This window comes from Haliaeetus leucocephalus, unplaced genomic scaffold, assembly GCF_000737465.1.
Source record: "Haliaeetus leucocephalus isolate CR32 unplaced genomic scaffold, Haliaeetus_leucocephalus-4.0 Scaffold120, whole genome shotgun sequence".
NCBI lineage: Eukaryota > Metazoa > Chordata > Aves > Accipitriformes > Accipitridae > Haliaeetus > Haliaeetus leucocephalus.
Genome location: NW_010972556.1, coordinates 227,159 through 250,477, shown reverse-complemented (window position 1 = coordinate 250,477; position 23,319 = coordinate 227,159). Strand labels below are relative to the sequence as shown.

At 37.9% G+C, this 23,319-nt stretch overlaps 1 protein-coding gene across 1 annotated transcript in view; it reads right to left on the bottom strand.

Annotated features, from left to right (window-relative positions):
* HCN1 (hyperpolarization activated cyclic nucleotide-gated potassium channel 1) overlaps window positions 1-23,319 on the bottom strand; it is a 190,630-nt gene that overhangs the window by 12,539 nt on the left and 154,772 nt on the right. Inside the window, exon 7 of the mRNA XM_010585827.1 lies at window positions 8,396-8,636. Coding sequence (XP_010584129.1) covers window positions 8,396-8,636 — 241 coding nt within the window. The remainder of the gene's footprint in view (window positions 1-8,395; window positions 8,637-23,319) is intronic.

The following is a 23,319-nucleotide window of genomic DNA, read 5'->3' as shown; positions in this document are numbered from 1 at the left end:
ATTGTAAAAATATTTCACTTCATTTTTTTCCATTAAATTATTAAACAAATGATCAGAGACTGTCAGTTCTGAATTAAATATTTAGATTAAATAGTTACTCTAAACTCAAATATTTAGTTTAAATTCTACTGTGTAAAACTGAAGGTACTTGCAAAATCATCTTCTGGTTTATCTGTGTTGGCCACCTCAGATTTCCAAGCTATGCTGGTGTTGTATTTTGCTTGTGTCTAGTTCTTTTATGTATAAACTCTAAATTAGAAACTTATACTGTTCATGAATTTGCAGAATTAGGATTATAATTTGGTTTGAAGACTATGTTATTTAGATAGGGAGAATTATTACTAGCATTATTATTATTAATAATATTGTTAAATTTATATTTCATTTGCTAATTAATAAAACTCCTAAACCCAAACCCAATTCTACCTTTTAGCATCACAGAGTAAGTTATTTTCATTCTATCTTCTTAGAAAGTCTCCTAGACTTTTAAAAATAATAATCTTTCTGAAAAGCAAGAAGTTCTTCTGACTGCATAATATTTTCTGTATAAAATATTGCATCAAAAGAATGCCACAATGCAGAACAAGAGATTATGCTATATCATGAGGAAATGTATCCTCAAAATGGCAGACTAGTGTGTGCCAAAGACATTTAATTTTTCGAACCTCTTGCAGACAGTACTTTTAGAAAAATATTCTATACTGTTCACCTGAAAAATATTTTACAAATGAGCTGGTATGGAGATCTGGAGATCCTGCTCCTTTAAAGCATTTAATTGTGTACTTGCCATTAAGAATGTGAATAATCACACCTCAGGGAGTCTACTTATAATTAATTATTTGGATTGGAGTATGAATACTGAGAGACTTAATTCACCACAGAGTAGCCATATGCAGTATTTTTGCAAAATGTGAAACTATATGTCATATCATGTTGTCCAGGTGTAAAGCAGTGAGCAGTTAAGCACTTTAACAGCGTTTTCTACCTATTTATAATCAGTATTATACTGCAAATCTTTAAAAGTAGTCTATCAAAAGGAAGTACTTAGAGTGTACCCAGAAAAAAGTAAGTGGCAAAATATAATCTAAAGTGACTCAACATTTCCCATGGTATTATTTTCCACTGCACTGGTCTAAAATATACTGACAGCTGCTGTTCTGAAATGGGGAAAAGCTCCATAAATAATAGGTAGGTCAAAGAAGTTCTGTCTAATTGGCCTTCTACAAGCTGAAGCAAATGCAAGATACAATTTATTAGAATTTCAAGTGTAGAAGGATAACTGTTAAAACAGTATTAAATAATTTAAGTGAAATAAAACATTTAAAATCTAAAGTATGCCATGAACTACATGTTGTAAAAAATAAACCAAAAAAGAAAAGATGCCATATGTAATATGTCTCTGGGACATATTCTGGGAAGATGGGTAAAGGAATCTGATTTATATAAAATTTTGCCAGACGAATGATGATATTCAGCACAGTTAGTGATATCTGCCTTTGAACAAGTAAAATAAAACATGTATTTGTCTCTTATTACAATACAAGAGGTAGACCATTACACTTTCATATTCATATTCAAACACAGCAACTCTTGTATCATAAAAAGAGTTTTAAAATATCACATGCACTTCTTCAGGTTCAATATACCTGGAAGCTCATATAAAAAATTATTCTTAAGCAAAATGAGTTTTAGTTAGTCTACAAATTGTTTTACTGAATGTCTCCAAGTGGCATGATACCATTGGGATTCTCAATGGGGGAAAAAAGCAGAAAAAACTATGGGGAGGTGGAACTGCAAGGGACACATCACAAATTGGGTACCATGAATTATTGCACACTTACCTACTGGTACTAGGAAACTCCCTCCAACTGCAAACACAATGAAACCTCCGTAAGACCCCCAGACTTAATTCATAAAAATATACCTACACTTCCTACTCACTCAGTTTGGATTTCCCTAGCAATGTCGGCATTCCTTCAGCTCTAACACAGTATCTAGTAAGAACAGGAAAATGGGTTATAATTTCCTGGAACATATGACTGGGTTGCTGAGTGAAGGAAAGCCTGTGTAAACACAGGTGTGAAAACAGATGGAGAAAAGAAAAGATAGCAGGGAGATAAGTCTTATCTTGTGTCCTTTGAGGTTGACAGGAATTTTGCCAGTGACTACAGCAAGAGCAGGACGAGACCACAGTGAACAATCAGTCCTCTGTCCACCAGCAGGAAAGCAAATGAAGTAACAGCAGTGTCCTGAACATGTTCCCAGAAATCCTCCCTTTAGTAAGTGGCACTGAGCCTTACTGGTTGGGTAGTGCTGGATTTATTTTCTTTTTTTCTTTGTAGGCATGTCAGCCCCACTCTAACACACCAGTTAAGCACAAAGGCAGTTCAGCACATGCTTAGCTGAATCAGGACTGCCCATCCAGAGTACTCCGACTCCACAGGGCTGGCAGCTGGAGGGGAACAGGAGATCATGAAACTACTCCTGCTCATCAACATGCTCTGCAGTGGCTCTGGGACAGCTTTAACTTTTGTGTTTGCAGGTGTAACAATCTGAGGCAAGTTATAAAAATGCCAAAAAGCTGCTTTTTTCCCTTTGTTCCCCAAGCAGGGGCTTCCAGTCCATAGCGGAGAGCATGTGAACACCAGCAGACTGGGGCTGGGGTTAGGGGTATGCAGAGAAGTGGAGGGTCACAAGGCGTCAGGGAACAAAAGGCCTTTCCAGAAGGGAAGGAGAAATTTCAGAGCCAGATCTTACTGTGATGACTAAAGCAGCCCTTAGAGCCACATGTGGAGCCAACTGAGTAAGACGAAGGAAATTGTTGGAAAGGAGTTCTTTGACTAACGCAAACTTCTCTTTAGTTTATTGCACTCCCGCATGTTTTTTGTTGTAATTAATCATGAGACATTTTAAGTCACCAACATATATAATCAGAATTGCCTTATAGTAGTGGTGTTACACCAATTTATACCGATATATATTGGTATAATGTAAATTAGATTAGTATTAGGCTCCTTAGATAAATTATTATTTCTGCTCTCTAAAGCCTCAGTAAATGATGAACAATACTTCTCTATAAGCGAAAGACTTACATTGTTGTGCTTCATCTGTAAAGACTTCAAAATCTTTGCATTTTAGCAATTTTATGTGTCTAGTGAAGAATTAATATGGAATCTGTTCAGTAATTCCTCCTATCACAAGAAGCCTTTGAGATATTTCTAATACGATCACCTGGTACTCAGAGGAAAAGGTTCAATGGGATTGAAACTTGGCAATTTCCTCGCTACCATTTATTGCTGGAATTATAGCACAAATGAGTTTGAACTACCAAGGTATTAGAGAGGAGAAACACAAATATGCACTGAGACAGAAAAAAAATTGGGGAGCTCTCATTTTCCACTGTTGTGTACTTAACACAGACTTTACATTTTCAGTATTGTAAACTGCAGATACTCAAAACCATGGACAAGATGTGATGGTGTGCTCCCCCCGCCCCACCTGAGCTGTATTTCCCATAACACTGCTCAAGTGACAGCCACCAGTGGTGGTTGTAATGGACGCGTCTGGTTGTGATGTCTGCATCCAGCTCAAAGTAGATTCGGGGGAGACTGATAACAACACAATAGTCAAGGGCTAATTTGAACAATGTTCCTACCCAACCACAGTGCTGGTCAATGTCCGACTCAAGCCGAATTTGGAAAAAGCTAACACCTGTAGTTGGTATGTAAATATGACTATAAGTCAATTATCTTACTCCATAATTAGTGGACAGCCCAAGGCCCATTGAGCTCTCCTGCCCAGCAGTGGGCTGCATACCAGGATCTCCCCTTGTCTAGGGATGCCTCTGAAGGTTACTCCTCAAGGTTGAGAGATTCCTTGACACAACAGATTCTCGGTAAGTGATTAATAGCATGCTAAACTTTGAAATCTTAGCTAAAGATTGAGTGCACATATATAATCCTTTAGACATAAACTGTTGACCAAGTCTGGGACTAGGAGTGCATCCAGCCGCACCTAGACTCCCCTCTGAGAAGGAGTTTAGAAAGCAAGGGGGTCCATTCTAAACCCTGTGACTCAACAGGAGGGTCCCTGACAGTTTTGTCTGACCCTGTCCTCTGTGCAGTAAATATCAAGTGAACCTTGCCATCAAATCTTGTTAAACCACTGCTGCATTTACTATAAAACTTTGTTAAATTGCTGGTTTATATCAATAAACATATTGCTACTTCTCTCTTATGAGTAAAGTGCGTCACTCCACCCGGAACACAAGATGACAAAAAATTAAATAATTTAGCCATCACAACCACCTCAAAATACAATTGCTTACATTTTTCACCTGCCTCCTGATTCTTATTCTCCATCCCAGGAAGGCTGAATTCAAGTGTGTTCATGTCAAGCTTGCAATTCAACTTAGCTGCAAACACACATGCAGCCAGATTCTCCTACTTGCTGTTCAAAAGGGATAGGTCTAAGCACCTTCCCACTCCTTTCCAGCTTCTGAAGGTTGCTTTTATCTTGTTCAGACATGCCTTTTCCATTTGCATTTTCTTCCTCTTCCCATCAATCTCATGTCCACAACATTCCCCTGCACTCACAGTTCCTCTATCTCATATTTCTTTGCACTACTTACAACCTGACTCCTACCCACACAGTCCTCTCTCTGTTGATCTCTGTCTGGCTCCCCACACTCTTCTGACCTCCCTTATGGTTTTGTCCTATGTGTTAACATAGCCATGACCGTCCACTCGCTCCTGACCTTCTTCATTCACATTTTACTCTCCTTACAGAAACAGCTAAAAGGAGAAGGTCATAATTTCCATTGAGGGCAACCTTGTTTCCCCTCATAGGAAAACTTTGTCAGTTTCAGTGGGAGAAGTTTCTCTTTTATTTGTAAAGAGAATAGATGCATTTACTGCTTTGCTGAAAGTAGCAGCAATTCCATTCCTAATAATGAGGAACTAGGAGACATTTTACAAAACAGAGGGAAAAAGTGAAGGAAGATATAAAAAAATCTGCAGATGTTTAGGAAAAATGAGTATTGCTATATTTCCTCAAAAATAACAAGATATGGCCCTGAAGAATTGAATTAAAGCAGCTATAGAGTATTAAAATCCTGGAATTCTCCACTGGTAACTGTGGCTTACGTCATTTCACTGGTGTAGAAATTACTATATAACTCCACAATATAGTGAAAATTAGCTTGTATTCTTCATTGCCTATTTCCTGTCCCTCTTATAAAAACTCAGTCAAGCACACCATGGGAGGACAAAGATTCTAATGTCAGACAATAAAAAGTTACTGTTTTCTTTAAATGCCAGTAAAAGGCAAAGGAAAATGGATTGTCCTGAATCTTTATGAAACAATCCTTCCACTGATCCATGTCTGTTCAAGACATAATTTATGGTAGTCTCTTTAAAACATGTCTTCTGTGGTCATTACTGAAAGGTTTGAAAGAACATAGTCAATCTCAAATCACACTTTCTTCTGATTGTATTTATCATCTCATAATTGGGGGATATTGTTTTTTGGTATGTTGACTGCAGATCTGAGGGAGCGTAGTCTGGTCAGTATTTCTCATGCACTCACTTACCCATTTTGTGTATACCGTCAAAGGGGGAGTGGGGGGGAGGGAAGGGGTTACATGGCCTATTGAAAAAGATAGTACCAGAAATTACTTTCAAATTCCTACTAGCACTTGGAGTAGATAGGAAGGATGATCATACCCTTCAATCAACAGTCTGAAAAAAACTTACTGGGATGAAAATTAGCATCCTACAAGCTGCTGGGCTAAGTAATGCTCCTGCACAGAAAGTTCAAGGAGGTTAGATTTATGAACACACACGAAGGTTAAGGGATAGGATGCTCTTCCCACAGGAATACCAATGAACAAACCACAAAGTCTCCATGATTACTGTCTTGTACTTACTCCTTCCCTCCAGAAAGGAGAAACCACCAAACACAGATGAGGAAAAAGGCTGATGGTAATCAAGCTCAGATCTATGTATGGCTTTCTAGAGTCACCACCCTGCACCTCCCTCAAAAATCAACAGAGAACATAAAGCAGAGGTGAAGCACATTCTTTTTGAGAAGACTTTCCAAGCAATTGTAAGGTTTATCTAGTTTCATGTGAGACTTAGAACACCCAGATCCATAGGGGAGCCTTTTTTTAAATTCAGAACAAAGATCAGCCAGGGGAATTTAAATGTTCAACAGCATCTCAGTCTTCAAACCTTCAGATATGTCCTCTCTTTATTACTGCAATTTTTGGTTTTCCAGGCTCTACCCTCCCAACAGTCTCCATTCAAGCCTTTCCCAAATACTTGTGACACTGCTTCTGTTCTTCTCCTCTCAGATTCCGATACACATTTCAGGGAAACAGTGTCTTCTCCAGAAAGATGAGAATATTAGAAATGTTTTTTTTTTCTGCTTTGACAAACCAAATCTTTTCAAATCACAGTTATCTGATGTGCAGCTTGTTTCCTCTCTTTTCAGCAGCAAACAGGTCTTTCTTCTCCAGGGTCTGAAATCCACTTCTGGGAATTCAAAATGCTATATAGTATTTGTTAAAACAAATCTGAATCACACCACTTTGGATCTCAGGGCACTTCCTTTCCCAGGTTCTCTTTCCCTGTGTGCCCGCCCTTCCTCTCCTCTCCCTCTTCTCCTTGCCTCCCATCTCCTCACCTCTCCTCTCCTTGCCCCACCTCTACTCTCCAGGCTACACCAAGCAGCAGTTACTATCTCCCATTTGCCCCAACAGCTGTCAGGCTTTGGATGCATTGCCCCCATTTTTGCACCCTTTGTCTCATCCTAGCTGCAGTTTGGATGAGCAAAACTGCTTGGTATGCACTGTAATAAGTTCTTGTGGTGTCTGGATATTGCAAATAGCTTATTTTTGGTCTGCATTCTTGCTAAGGGTAGCGGATGAACAGGATGAGCTAAGCAGTTGTTCTCACTGCAACAACAGGCTGACAGTTATGTAAAATACTTTCATGTGCAATCTCCTCTGATCCTCTGCTGGTTCAGAGGAGTATTATGGTCAGATCCAGCACGCAGGCTCTTGCAAACTCATTTTCATAAACTGGGGCACTGCTAAGCATAAAGAAGACCAAGACCAAGGTTGCTCTGTTTCTTCATCCTCAGCATTTACCTTTTCTTTCTTCTTAATCTCCTGTCTTCAGCATCTACAGTTTAAGCCCATGGGATAAGCACAAGACCTCTTTACCAAAGTGCTTCTACAAATACTGGTACAAATCACCTTGCAGAGGCTACTGCAGAGTGACAAGGCCTGCTGGCCAGAGCAGTAGGAGTTGCTTTAGCATATTATTCTAAAATGGGATTAGTTAAGTAACTCTATAGCCCAATTCAAACACTGAGCCCAATTCACTTTTCTAAGCTTCCCAGTTCTGTATACCAGCTAAATGCCACTGATTAGGCTTTCAATTGAACATTTTCTGAAAGGCTTTTGACTCAGTTCTGGGATGATTCATGAGATTCAACAGAAAATTAATACAATGACCAACTAACTGTAACTGTCACAGGCAGCAGTGGTACACACAAATATTCAATCAGCTTCTGGAAACCAGCCTTGCTGCTACTTGCAGAAGCAGACACCTATTCTTTTGCACAAAGACAATTTACAGTCACAAGGAACAATGTTTTCATACCGGTCAATTATTATATCTAAAAAAAGAGATGGCTTTCATCCAAATATAAATATTCAGACGCCTTCATCTAAATGAAAGCCTACTTTTCATTAGGATTACCAGATTAATTTAATTTGGATTAAAACCCATGTCTGGTTTTTATTAACATACATCTGTTAGAGAGCTATCTAGTCAGGTAGGAAATCCAGTTTCTTGTAGTATATACTGGAAGCATAAACATTGCTGTGTGCTAAAATTCAGTGAAAAAGCACTAATAATAGCTTGAAATATTCATGTATGCCAAAATACCCCATATAAATAATGGTCTTTTATCCACTGCCTAATTTTGTAATTCTTACAGTGATTTTTACCTTTTAGAAGTAGTTTACATTTATGACTCAAAAATTGTATCTGTTTTCAAAGAAGATTAATCCTGTTTATTTTATCTTTAAATAGCTATAAAATTACTATGCAATTTTTTTAAAAATTTAAATACTGTCTGTTAAATAACAGTGCTTTTAATTCAAAATAACTTCAAAATTCAGGAAGGTCATTCTGCATCTTTAATAACTGTTGTGAGGATATTCAGACAACATTCAGAAATATTTTGTGTACTCTTCACTGCAGTTGGAATTGTCTAGGCAAAAGGCACTCAGCAGACTTACTGTGATGTCTCTGTGTCTGATACCTGAACATGTTTTGTTCTAGTGCATTCATTCCAATGTTATCATTCATTTTTTCCTACTCACCTCCAAAGTAAGAGCCATCTGTCAGCTTCAGCTCCTTGTTGGATTTGGTGATGACACCAGCAACACCGTGCTGAATGAAATACATCTTTTTACCTACAGCCCCTTCTCGGATAATATAATCTCCAGGTTGGAACACCTCAAATCGCAGTTTGCTTAGCATGGCAGTCACAAAATTTGGGTCTGCATTAGCAAAAAGAGGCATTGTAGCAACCAGCTTCCGACAGTTGAAGTTGACAATCTCCTAAACAGGAAGGAATCATAATGATAATAATGGTCAGCAAATATATACAATATGATGGGCATTGAAAAAGATTTCGGCTTTCTTCACAAAGAAGTTCTTTATGCTCATATTGGACTTTTCTGTGTTTCTTTCTGTGCCTAATTTTTTAATCTTTTCATTGTATTTTTATCTGTTTCTAGTGAAGTGATTGAAACAGCAGTGCAGTATGATTTGTATTTTTGAGGTGAAAGGTTGTCTTCTTCAGGGGATTTTTCACGTTATTTATTATTCCCCTTGGATTTTAAGGGGAAAAATCTGACAGAAAGATGAAAATTAAATAGGAATTACACTGCCTGACAACAAGATTAGCTGTTGCAATAACTGTATTAAGTGCTAAAGTTATGCAAGCCCTCTGTTTTCAAATATTACACCAGTAACATCTTTCTGATCAGAAACAACTCCAGTGGTAATATAAATGTACATTACAGTTAGCTGCAGGGCTAGCTGAAATCAACAGGAAAATTTCCTTCGCATAATTTAATTCATTTTATAAACAGAAAGGCATATATTCCTGCCCTTCAAAGAAATGCACATATAGTAGACCCTTATATGCAGCAAGCACTGCTACCTTCCTAAGACTGCTACAGGCCTTAAGGGTATCTCCCACCAAGAATATTTATATTTACAAAGCCAGCTATGACCACATCTACATGAAAGTATTATACCAAAAAGCTATAAATGTCCTACTTGCTTTAAAGAAAAAAAAATTAACAATTTCTGAAGGAGTTTCAAGCTCATTCTTGCAGACCTTACTTTGTCTTGGGAAAATTAACATGGTCAGTTGTCATACAGATTTAGCAGTGTATTGAAGAGCTGAGACTAATCAGTATTACACATGGAGAGGGGCTCAGGCAGGCAACATCTACTGAGTTAGCAACTCAAACATGACAGTAAGAGCATATATGATCATCTGTATATAAAAGCACACAGAGCAAATAAAAGAAAAATACAACCAGCAGTCACCTAACTGCTTTGTAAAACTAAATATAATTTCATTGCACTTCTGCTGGAATTTGCTTTTTCAACCTCCCATGCATCTGCTGTCTCATACTTGCACATCTCATATATCCCATGCAGCCGGCAATCTGAGCAGCAAGCTTAGATACATTTGTCCACAGTTCAGACAAATTCCTTTCTTCTCCTCCCACACCCCACCATATGATATCCTGCTTGCAGACATGATGGGGGAGTTCAGCTAATTCCACAGTATGAGCAACAAAACCATAATGGGATCTTTGACTCAGTCCCGTTGCATCTGGGAAGGAGGTGGGAATCTCCCTTTGAAGGGTGTTGGCTACTGAGGCAATTAAGAAGCATTGGCATGATCTAAGAGTGAAGAAACCATCACCTTTCCCTGAGAAATTACATCCTTTCAAAATAAATCCAGTGGAACTTGGAAAAATAATGTGAAACAAAATGTCTCACCAGGCACCTGGGAAGCAGAAAGCTGTTATCTCCAGCATTGTCTTATTTTCCATTAGAGAAAGAAAATACAGGGCAAAATTACTTCCTAGTGCTACTCCTAGAATAAACTTATGATATCTTCTGACAATCCTGCAAGAAAATGTCATTATATAATGGCAAGGTGGAAATAGAAGTGTCTCTAAGCAGAAGTGAACACTGATTCTTAACAAAGGGCAGTATAGTGATTCTCTTTAACCCTAGCCTCAATAGCATCACATCTATATACTTACATAAACACTATATAAGCCTTTTCCCCCTCCTCTTTTTTTCCTCTGGAATGAGCCAAAGAGATACAAAAATATATTTAATTTTATATAATTATAATTTAATGCAGATTTAATTCCAGAATTACTGGGTTAAAGATAGAGTGAATGAAGAGTAAGATGGGTACATCTTTGAAGTCAGTCACTAAACTCCAACTGAATTCAGTGGGGATATGATTCCACCAAGAACATTTTATCTGTTATTTATAAGTGTTATTTATAAGAATTATTTAAGTGATGGAAATAGAATAACAGTCCTCTTCCATCACTTTTCACTGTACTGCCTCACTCTCCCTCACTGTCTCTGATTGCCGTAACTTTCATTTCTTATGAGTGTTTTGGTATGCCTGAAACACTGCATCATGTATGGACTCCATGGCTAAGCATAAATGGGCTGGATTAAGACATGAGGAGACAGATCCAACACCAAGAGCAGACTTCTTCATGGTTACATGAAACTTGAAATGTACAGGAATACATGGCAGGAATAGAAACAGAAAAATGTGAGGAAAAGAGCACCGAGATTTGTAACGACTGGGAGACTTCTGCCTACAGAAAGGAAGTGCAGTCTGGCTATGACTCCCACCCAGCACAGGCAAAGACATGGATGCTACTGGTGCAACACTATGGGACAATACTATCTACACACATGACACCAGAATCAGAGCTTAAAAAAATCCCACAAACTAGTCTTGCTTGTAAAATCACATGGAAAATTTGAGGCGAGATGTGTGCTCTTTGCCTGAATCCAAAAATTATCTCAAGCAACAGCACTGCAAGGTGTGAACTACTGGATACATGTCAGTGGCATTCAAGATCAGTGAATCCTGCTGAGTCATTAAGTCAAGAGGAGTAATCACAGGCTACTCCTTCAAGTACATTCTGTATAAGGGAATAAATACTGTAAAGAGATTCCAGCTGTCTGTCTTTCTAAAGGATGAGGGAAAGCCTGTTTTCCTTCTCTAAATACTCCATTTCTCAGTAAAACTTCAGCCACCACCTTCCTCCCAAGGGAAAGTTCTTCTCTGCTCCCACACTCACAGTATGGTGGCATCACACGAGGAGTTCCAGACTACATCCTCAGCTCCTTATGAGACTGCAGCCTCAGCTGATGCTGGAAAGCTGGCAATAACTATTAATTGTCTTGCCTTGCTCAGGGACTTTTCAGTAGACTTGCTGCTTGTTTTTGGTTTTTGAAAGTGAATAGCTTGTCTTGAATGACCAGGAGGCAGAGAAAGGAAATTACTAAAGAAAGCAAAAATTGACTGGAAATTATATAGAAGCTGGTGGGGAAGCACAGAAAAGGCTGGGAGAGTGGAAAGTTCAACTCCAGTCATGATCAGGAAGAAAGAGTAAAATAGAACTAGGTGTAGTAGTATTAAGAAAGAGAGAATGGGAGGAAAACAAAAAGAAGGAACAGAAAAACCTAGAAGAAAGGGAAAAAAGAAGGCAGGAAGGTTGACTTCAAAGAGAGCTTGAGAAACTGAAATTCCTGAAAAAGTGAGAGCACAGGAGCACAAAACCTGGAGGAAAGGTATCTGGAGTGAAAGCTGAGAAGTAGGGAAGATGAAGTAAACAAAAGGGAAATTGCAAAAAAAAGACAAGTGATCAGTGGTGTATCTTAATAGCACCATAAGAGAGCATGAAACAGACAGAGGGGAGCATTCAGACCTGCATGACTCCCCTGTGCAGAGCCAGTCCAGCCCAACCAGAAAGGAATTCATCTCATCTTGGGAATCCCAACAACACACACCCTTGGCACCTCGTGTCCTCTTGTGGCTCTATCTTCTGCCCACCTTTCTCTCTCGATATGTAATCTGTATCTGAATATACCCATGTATACACACACGTTACCTGCTCAGTCTGAGCTGCCTAACGAAGCCACCAACATAGCTAAAAAAACACCCTGCTGTGGTAATTTCAGCCATTATATCCTAGTAATGCATTCATTTTGTTGATTAGTTTTCTATGAAAGTTTATGCTAAGTACAAACTTTCCTTATTTAAGACATTAGAAGGTGGAAAATTACTGAGGGAGAAAGAAATGTGTCATTTTAAAGTGCTTTGTTTTTCTTTAAAGTGTTCTTTTATTTAAATATGAGATCATTCAGAGCAAGTAAAATACATTTCCCTGAGCCTTAATCACAGGCAGTGCTGCAATTTCAGGTTCTTGTGTATTACTTTAAAGATCATCTTGAGGAGAAAGAAACAGTAAAGATTATAAACGTGTTTTATGTAACTCAGAAAGTACTAGGAGAAATAGTTCTGTGTTTTAAAAGAAAGGTAACAAAAGAACAAACTGCCACATTAAAAGCTGACAGTTTGTGCAGAGAAAAATCTTTCACCTGTAATTTCTTTGAGTTAATTCTTTGGAGCCAGACTGGAACCAGATTATGCTGCCCAATGTGATATCTTAAGAAAACAGTGAAATTATAATATATATATAATTATATATAATAGTGATTTTGTCTCACCTCTACATGAAGAAAATAGCAAGTGATGTCTGAGGAAAGGATTAGGAGTGTATTATATAGCTGAAATGGCTAAAGGGCAGGAGTGATTCAGACCTACATGGAATAAGTGTTGATCTGGTTCAAGTATTGGTCTCTGTTACACAAGAACTAAGTTGGAGGTGCAGTAGTCTGCTTTATACAATAGATTGGTTAGGTAATTACACTGGCTCCTGCTACTTTATAGTGTACTGGTTTTATTACTCATCTTGGCCTTTCTGGGTATTTTTTCAAACTAATGTTGAAGCATCAGATACTATCATTTTGCATGGGTTCAATATTTCTGGATGACTGCTCCGATGCATCTCAAGATGTCACATTTACAGAGGCAGTTGCAAGGCTTTCCTAGCTGTGACTGTGGCATGGCAGTGGCCAACTTCTCTGATGCCATCTGTTAAGAGTTTTTAGGACCTTTTCTCCAGGAGAAGATTTTTAGATAGAAGTAGTGCTTTTAGTTAGACTGACTGGAAAAAGCTATTGCTAGAAAAAAGCAAAGTTCTTGAAAGACCTGTATGCCTGAAAGGTTCTTTGCTTTTTCCCACTAATCCAATTGAGCTAATAAAAGGTACTACTTCCATCTACAAACTATGTCCTTCTTATGTGTAGGCCACCAAAGTCTGTTTATGACTACTTAAAAAAATAGCTTAGTTTCATTAGGTCACTTCTATATGCTATTGTAAAAATCTAGTGCATAACTTTAACAGTGCAATTTTTTTTTTTCTGGCTCTTCCTCCTTTATACTCTGCTTTCAATGGATGAGAAACTAAATCAGTTTTAATTTCCTGGCCATTGAAAGAGGAAATCAATTTATTGAGAAAGCTATTTTTTGTCTTAGAAATAACTCACAGAATAAAAATTACTGGGCAAGTGATTAAGAGAGAACTATAGGAAAAAGCATGATATTTAGGGATTTGGGGCTGTATGAGCAGGTTAAATATATTTAAACTGGATTTTAAGGAGTCACATACTGTATGTGATTCACGATTTCATGATTTCTTATAATTTTTTAACCCATTGGTCAATTATAGTCAACTTTGGCAGAAAGGAGGCATCTCACTGATATTAAGTTCCCATAGGTTTTATGACAGCAGGCAATCAGGAGGACTAGGATTAGTACCCCACTGAGGGAATGACTACATCATTAGCTCACAACTTGTTTAATGCCAGAAAATCTACATGTGGCAAAGGGATGCAATATTCTTCATTTCTGGTGCACCCGAAATTGTTCAAATTTCTTTGACACATTCTGTTTAATTATCTATACAGAGCGTATGACTTAAAAATAATTTTTGCTCAGAGGCTTTCATATAAGTAATAACGACTATGTACATTTTTCTCTTTGAATGGGATTTCCATCATTTTCCATTTTTCAATTACACTGATCAATTTTAACACAGAGTCTCTGCTTAAGTTTTACTTACAAATAGGGTAACTCTTGGATACCATAATTTATGTCTAGACCTGCATCGAGAAACACAATTCTTTTTTCTTCAGGACTTTGATATTTTACCATTCTGTTAACATAGCTGGATATTGCTGGTGTATGTGTTTTAGAAAACCTCACTGTCTAGCCCCTTTGGCTATATATTTTAAAGCCCAAGAATGCTCTGATCTGAGGTAACCTACATGTTTGACCTACAGACAAAGCACAAAACCTGAAAAAACTCGGATCTCTAAGGCAAAGACAGTCTGTGTCTTTTCAGTTGCCTTGAAAACCAGTGGCCAGCCTGTGTATTTACATTTTTGAAGCACTGAGGTCCCCAAGACCTCCAGCATACCTGCATACAGGGTGCCCAGATGCAGAAAATTTCCCAGTTAGCAGTGAAATAAGCTTAGGCAGGGAAAAGGAAGGGAGGAATATATAGGCTTTCCAGCCAAACAATGAATGAAATCCCCTGCTTGGATTCTACCAGGACTGAGTCGAAGCAGGGGTTTTTTTTCTGCCTAGCCCTGTTCAACTCAGTTTAAGATAAGTCAGCCTTAAAGAGAGCATATGGTAGCTAGTATTGCTGTCTCCTAAGAGAAAGTGATCTTTTTTATGCATTTGAAAGCAGAAGGGATATAGATTTGACCAATTATATTTTCTTGACTTTGTTGATTAAATGTTGGCCTTCTGCATACTTTTCTATCATTCCCTACCTGATCAGAATTTTCTATTCAATGCCTTATATGCATTTTTATGCTTCAGAATTATTATTGCATTAAATTCAAATGCAGACAGGATAATCCTTTTGAGGATATATGGTTCAACCAAACCACCAATAAAGTTAGTCTGATGAAGGATATCCATCTTTCTCCCAGGTTGTTAATTAATTTAATGGAGATTAAGGGAGAGCATGCTGGGCATCTCATGCTTCTCTTCTCTGGATGTTCCATTATATTTACAAGATTAAAAAAGAGCAAAAGAAAGAAGGAAAGAAACAAAAAAGACACTATCTATCCACCCTTTCATGCACTAACTGTCCAGCCATTCCTTAACTGGGCTATTTTTAAAGGGATTTTACCTTTCTTCTTCTTCAATATTCTGAAATGTTCTATGCCTCTTAAGTTTGGTTTCCAGCTGGGAAAAGGATGAGAAGCATCAAAATGAGAACAGCAATACAGGCAATGTTTTAGGGCAGTCTGTAATTGTGAGATAGCCAGTCTCATTTCAAAAGCCTGAGAAGTCATGATAAACCAGACAAGTACTGACAGTTTGGGCCAGTTGACCAATCTCTATTTCTTGCAGGTTTTCCCTTCTGAACCCTACTGCTGAACAAATTTCCTGAATGCTCTTAGTAAAAGAACACCCATAGTTCATTACAGAAGGTAATATGGAATTAGTGCCGTATGATACAGCAGTTGCTGCAGAGACTGTTCCTTTTTATTAACTGAATAAATAAAGTGTGATTTGCAAATGTATTTAGCAATCACTATTTCAATTTTCTACCCCTGAGTAACCAAATATCTTCATTTCCATTTGTGTATGTCTATGTTTGTGTGTTATACTCACTAATACTATAGTATTTACTAAATAGCATCTTGGGCAGGGGGCACTTAAGACTGAAATCTTGGTTTAGTAAGGCATCTGAAATATTGAAGTTGTCCAATTATGCCAATGAGACTACAGATTTAAACACATATATTGTCAATTTGTGGCAGAAAGGTGCATCCTAAAGAGATGTGAAGTTTACAAAATCCTACCAGTATCCATATTCTACTGGTATCTATATCAGAAACTTGTGTTAGTACATGGAGCGGTGGTGTGAACTAGTAATCATGTTTGTTGTACAAATGAATGAAGCACACCTCATTTTTTCTAAAACAGTGATTAAGAAACAGGAGAAAGTTGGTTTTGCTAATAATTACAAAACTTTGTCTAGTCTGCTTGCTCACAGGTTAATATCTATTGTAGCATTGCTTTTCTACCATCTTTGGAGCTTCCAGTCACCTCCCCTATCTGGTAATCTGATGATTCTGGAACCTATATTCATTCTTGTGCAGTTGTACTGAAACTCCAGTAATACTACTTGCTAACACTAATCAATTTGTGTTTGACCTTGTATGGGAACTGTGTGGCAGCTACTATTTTTTATTTTTTTTTTACTATAGCCTTCCAAAAAACCCCTCAAATGCTACTTAAAGCTTTTCTGAATGAAGAGTACTTCTCATATTCACCAAAGTCAGTGAGATTTCACCTGACTGCCGGAAAAAAAATGGTTTTGTTTTAGAATAGTGCTGGAAAGAGTGCTACTGTTCTCAGGACACTGATTCACCTGATTGCAAGGAAGAGTAGTTGTGCGTGAGAGAAAGAAAAAGAGGATGAGACAGTGGAGTTCCACAAAGGCAGCCTGAGTTACACCTGTGTAACTTAACTAGGTAAAATATATTGATCTGGATGCTTTCTTGTGTTAAATATGTCAGTCAGAATGCAGAACAGCATGTGATGCCTGAACAATACAGTTTCTCTTGCTGAAGAAAGGGAAGGCCGTGAAGAGAATAACTTGTGGATGAGAGCAGGGAGGAAAAAATCTGTGTTTGAAGCTAGCAGGGGGCAGACTGGGGGCTAAAAAAAAGTACTGAAGTAAAGAACTAGGTGGCAGGAAAAAATCAACATGCCTTAGGAGAAATAGAAAGCTGTGGCTTGGATATAAATTTTTGTGTTGACTTATTTCTGATTTGTACTTGTTTGATCAAGATCAGAAATTGAAGCTAGGAACGCTTCCATGGAGAGTTTATTGTGAGCTCTGCAACAGGCAAGAAATTCCTTCTGCCATCCCATCCCCCCTGTGTACTGCAACCCAAATGGCCAAAACAACTGAGTCACCAAGGAGGTAGTTCTCAAGAAAATGTGCTTTATCCACACCCTGTGTGTATGGTTTAGCTGACACAGTAACAACAACAACCAGGAAAACAGTTATTTAAAAATCAGTGGTGATTTGTTCACTGAGTTAATTTAAAGCTCTCCAAGAGCTCTGGATCAGAAATACTGTTATCTTGTTAATTGCTAGGTTAACACTTACTTCTTATTATGAATTAAAAGCCCATTGGTTCAAAGCCTCTCACTATAAAATTATTAAGTGGCTTAAATTAAACCTTACTGATTATACTGGATAAATCCCAGTTCGCTGAGCTTGAAATATCCACACTGAAATTATGTTTAGAGTTTTTAAGTACATTTCTGTTTGCATCTAATTTGATTTGTAACTATGCAATGAAGGCCTACTCTATATTATGATATGGGAGAAACAGCAAACTCCTAACTTTATCTAACCCACAAAATCTAAACATTGCTACATTATGTATAAACTGCATCTTGAAGTGGCAAAAAAGAGCATTTGTAAACAACAAGAAGATTTATTTAGCTTTCTTAGACAAATGTGTGACAGAACCCTGAATGCCTATGTGTGTACGTGCTAGAATATTTACCATGTCAGCTATAGATGTACACATCTATATATAACAGAAGGATAGAAAAAGAAAGATAAGGAGGATGCACAATCCCTTTCTAATTCTGAATCAGCCTTCGTCACTGCTTTGCTACGTGAACTAGGACCAGCTAATTATGGGACCATTTGAATTTGCCTTCTAAAGGAAACTACTGAAAAGGGTGCTGGAGTGGGATCAGGCGCAAGGGCTCAGTGTTGTTATGTTGTGAGCAGCAACCTGGAACACGAGCGTAAGGAACTCATGACCCACATTCAGGCCACTGCACCAGAGCTCAAGCATGCAGAAGCAGAAAAATACTGAAAGCGCTGATTCTAGAGGCCCAGTTTTACAGTGAAACATGAGGATGATGCTCAGTTGTAAGGGTGAGACATGGAGAGCTGGCTCCAGAAGAGATATCATGGGATGGTAAAAATTAAGATGAAGTCTCTGGGAATAGCTTAGTAGAGTGACAGCTAGAGAGCCCTAAAGTTAGAATTTGCTTGAGAGTGCCACTTTGGCTAATATTGGTAGCTGCAGGGGAAAGAGATGCATAAATGGCATGGGCGGTGTAAAGAGTGGAAGAAATTCTGAGGAGTGTAAGTAGGCATGGTGACAGCAAGAACAGCCTCAATAGCAGTTCATGTGGAGGAAAGAGAAGGCAAACTGGCAGGAGTAGACCAGTCAATGTGGATTAGTAATAACAGCTAGAGTAAAAGTAATGTATTAGGCTCTTTAAACATCAAGTAGGCAGACACACTTAATAATGACATGGTATCAGAGTAACAAAGAAAGAGTCGCTTTACAAGTAGGAGCCAAATCATGGTCAAGACTTGACAGAGCAAGGATGCACAGGACATCCTCAGCATTTGCACATTTCTGTTCTAGGGAGCATGGAGAGGAAGTGGCTATGTAAATAATAAACAAGAAACCAAGGGAGATACTTGTAGCCTTCGCCATCTACATTTAGTAATTATGCTGTGCTTGCTCTCTGCAAGCAATCACTAAGGCCTTAAGGATTCGTGCTTGTGCTTTCTCTCTAGGACTAGACATGCACTAAAAGCAAGGGGGCCTGATGACAGCAGGGCACTCAGGAACTGCCATTAGCATCTGTGCATGAGACTCAGCAGCCACAGAATGCATAGTCTGTGCCATGTTCTTTACATCAGTTAAATATTCTTTTTCAAAACAATTTCAGTTCATCTGCTTGCCCAAACTTTTAAATTTATTTAACCATTAATAGCATTTAAGTATAATTACATTATTCACTTCATGAATTAAATACAGACTGAGGATTATTGCCATAAGAACTATGTTCCTATAATTTATTCAGAAAGATTTTCAAATGATCTTAAGACTACATTTTAATCTCTACTTTTATGAACAAATTTATCTATATTGATTTTATGTCACAGGACAGCCCTTAAAACCCTTGTCATTACAGATCATTTTAATGTAATATATTATAAACATAGACTGGTGGCATAGGAAATATGTGTTGAGATATACTGTGACAGTGAGAAACATAAAGACCATATGTTGTGGTTTAACCCCAGCCAGCAACTAAGCACCACGCAGCCGCTCACTCACTTCCCCACCTCCCCCCCCCCGCAGTGGGATGGGGGAGAAAATCGGGAAAAGAAGTAAAACTTGTGATAAGAAGATAAGATAAGAATGGTTTAATAGAACAGAAAAGAGGAAACTAATAATGATAATGATAACACTAATAAAATGCCAACAGTAGTAATAAAAGGATTGGAATGTACAAATGATGCGCAGGGCAATTGCTCACCACCCGCCGACCGACACCCAGCCAGTCCCTGAGCGGCGAATCCCCGTCCCCCCTTCCCAGTTCCTATACTAGATGTGATGTCTCACGGTATGGAATACACCGTCGGCCAGTTTGGGTCAGCTGCCCTGGCTCTGTCCTCTGCCAGCTTCTTGTGCCCCTCCAGCTTTCTCGCTGGCTGGGGATGAGAAGCTGAAAAATCCTTCACGTTAGACTAAACATTACTTAGCAACAACTGGAAACATCAGTGTGTTATCAACATTCTTGGCATACTGAACTCAAAACACAGCACTGTACCAGCTACTAGGAAGACAATTAACTCTATCCCAGCTGAAACCAGGACACCATACTGGAGTATGTACCTAGTACTATACAAAGATATCAACAAGTATTATATAGTATTCTTACACATACGTCTTGGGCACACCTGTTTGCATGTATGTGCCTGAAAGTCCATGTATGTGTGTATATATATGCATATATATGCTCTCCCACACATATACTTATATGTGTACATGGACATATTTATATGTGTACAAATGTACATATTTGTATATTTAATGTAAAAAAATCAAAGTTTAACTAATTAATGCATCCCATTAGAACTATATTTCAAATTAGATTTAGTTAAATATTTAGAGGTTAATATAACTCATGTAAGAGTGTGTGCTTGTATAACTGAAGTTATAATCTACAAGCAAAAAGGTGAGAGGAAAGAAGATTCTGCCTCCAGTCCCAATTATGCTCTTTGGAAATGAAATGTCCCGATGTTCTATATTCTGCAAGGACACATGATCTGTATCTATTTTCAGCGAACATCTTCTCACATGGTGGCCTAAAAATAGGCCAGCCATGAACTTTAAATAATGGCTCAGGAGGGGTATTAACCTCTTTCTCACATTCTAAGTTTGTCTCATTGCTGTAAGTATCAATATTATGAAGAACATACCTGGTGTTAGAGAATGACAAAGCAAGCTACATACACCTCCATTACTGGTTCTTTACAGATGTCATTGCCTTTTAATTCCTTCCAAGGTCTGTTATATATTAAGCCGTCCACACATAATATTGACAGCATTGTCTTCCTCTCAGGAGTGAATCTGTTTTGTGCCAGATGCTAAAAAGCATGAACTATTTAATTTCCAGCTGCTACTGATGGGAGACTTTCTAGTCTTGGTGAAATGTGGATGATTATGAAAACTCATATTTTCATAAACACACAAGTGTTTATACTATGTGTGGCAATGAGTGGTATAATGAGTAGCTAGATTTTTGTTTCAGGGACTGTGGGTGTCTGTACTAGCCACTGTATTTCCCAAATAATCTGTTACAACTCCCACAGCAAAATGCTCTCATCAGGTATATTTTTCAAATGATTCTCAGTAGTTCTACTCTTTTCTTACTTTTTTTAATAGACACAGATCCATCTTTTCCTCCTGATTTTCAATTTAGTACAAAGAAAAACTCCTCACTATGAAATAAAATTATTTTTAATACTTGTAAGTGACATTCATGGGAACATAGAAATAAATAATAGTTTTCAGTTGCACAGTTAACTAATGACTGCAATCCAGGCTAAAATGAGAACTGTTAATTACAAAGAATGTGGCTTTTCTTTAAAATATATATTACCACACAAGTATTTATCTTATCTACAAAAAAGTTTAGCCTTCTAGCAAGGCACCATCCATTGCTTCAAAGGTACTGTAGTGATCAGAGTGCTCAAGCATGCAATGATCAGCTCACAAAAGTTGCAACTGTATGTGCTTCAGGGCACCTTGTTAGTATTCTCTCAACCAACCACAGAGTTTTTGCTTTTAACAAATGAGGGAAAGAAAAATGGATTTATTCAGAAAAAAATTAACAAACATAGACTCCACAGAACAAGCTGGGAGATTAAAATCCTCTTAGGGGAACTCCTTGCCAGTCAGTGTTCTACTCCTACCGAGGCTGGCTTAGGACCCAGCGCTACCACTGAGCAGGACTGTGTGAAGGTATCATGAAAGAGACAGAGACAACGGATAAAAAACATTGCCTTGAACTCAGCCCAGGAGCTACAGGGAAGTCTGTACCTGTACTCACAGTGTCAGACTCCACATTTTGCACCAGCTTTTAACTCCACTCATTTCTAACAATCTTGTATCAGAGTAGTTTAGTCCCAAGGGGAGGAAGACTCTTGTTAATCACTAAAAATATCAGATGCTAAGTTCCTTCAGTGTTAGACATTTATCTTTAAATTAAACAAGTGTAATTGAATACTTTGTACATCCATATCTATACTAAATTTCATTATCTGTCCATTTATAAGTAATTCCAAAATTTTTTTTTACAATTCCCATTTCCATTCAACCTCTTATATAAAGACTCTTCATCAAAAGACATTACATTTTCAAAAGATTATTTTGCAACTGAGGAGGAGACCCCTGATTTTTCAGGTACTAATGTTGTCCCTCAAACAGGGTTCGTTTACATGGTGTGCAAGCCAATAACACACAGAGTCGAGGTATTTTCAAATTAATTTCATCGATGCACATGAATGGCTGCCTGTCTCAAGACAGCACACCTTTGTCTCAAAAATTCCCACATTTATGTACTTAAGTAATACATATTCATTATTATTTCCCGTAATAATTGGTTCTTTCTTCTCTCATGTAAATTTCAGCCTCTCATGTAAATTAGCGCACAGACTCTGTCTTCTTCCTTCATTGTCATCTTTTGAGTAGGTGGTATCATTTGAGTAGGCAGTCAATGAGCTGGTGGTTGTGATCTCCCCCTGTAGGAATTACCTTTTACCTTCTTCTTACTCTGTCTTGGCAGTTCCAAGCGGTTCTTCAAGGTTTGTTGATCAGACCACAATCCATTATCTTTTCTGACATAAACATAAAACCCCATTGTCTAATAGTTAGTTCCTAAACCCTAAATCATGTCTAGTTATTGTTTCCCCACTTTAAATATTAACTGATGGGAGCAGTATAGAGGACTTTAGCAGTTCCCTGCTTATTATACATATTAACTGATAACACTAAGTCTTTACAAAAAAAAAATCAGTATTTCACTTTTGGCTTACCTGCAAGACAATTTTTGGAGAAAAGATTGTAAGTATTTGCTTATTGTGTTTGCTAGGTAACAGCAGAAGTCCAAAACTACACATTAGACAGACTTTTGTCTAGGTTTCAAAATAATGTACAATTTTTTTGTTCAAGTGGCACTAGCAAAAAAGCAAAATAATGATCTAGCATTGCCATGATGTGCAGAGTTTAACTTGGATATCTCCCACAGCCTTAACGAGATTTACCTTCTTAAATCACCAGTGTACCAACTGGAAATTAAGTTCATAAATGTGCATTCAGAGCAGATTTTGTGCTCTGTTGTTTTTTGTTCTCCTTGTCTTTGCCTGTGAGATCACACGCTTTTAAAACGCAACTCCAAATTTATGCATGGGAAATGCTGTGTACCATTCTGTACGCTGTTACTACCATAATCATAATGTGTAACTGAGTGCATAAAAACAGGCACATGTTTTTGCTTCTGCATCAGATGGTTCATGATGTATTTATCTCCTCTTGCTGGTGGTGAGTCACAACTCCAATCTTCATTTGTGGTGACTTTCATGGACACTGGCACATTTAAAGGGTGCCCACTCAACACAGAAACTTTTGTATTACATGCCCCCACCCCAGCACTATTACCAATTCCAAACAAATATGCTTCAAA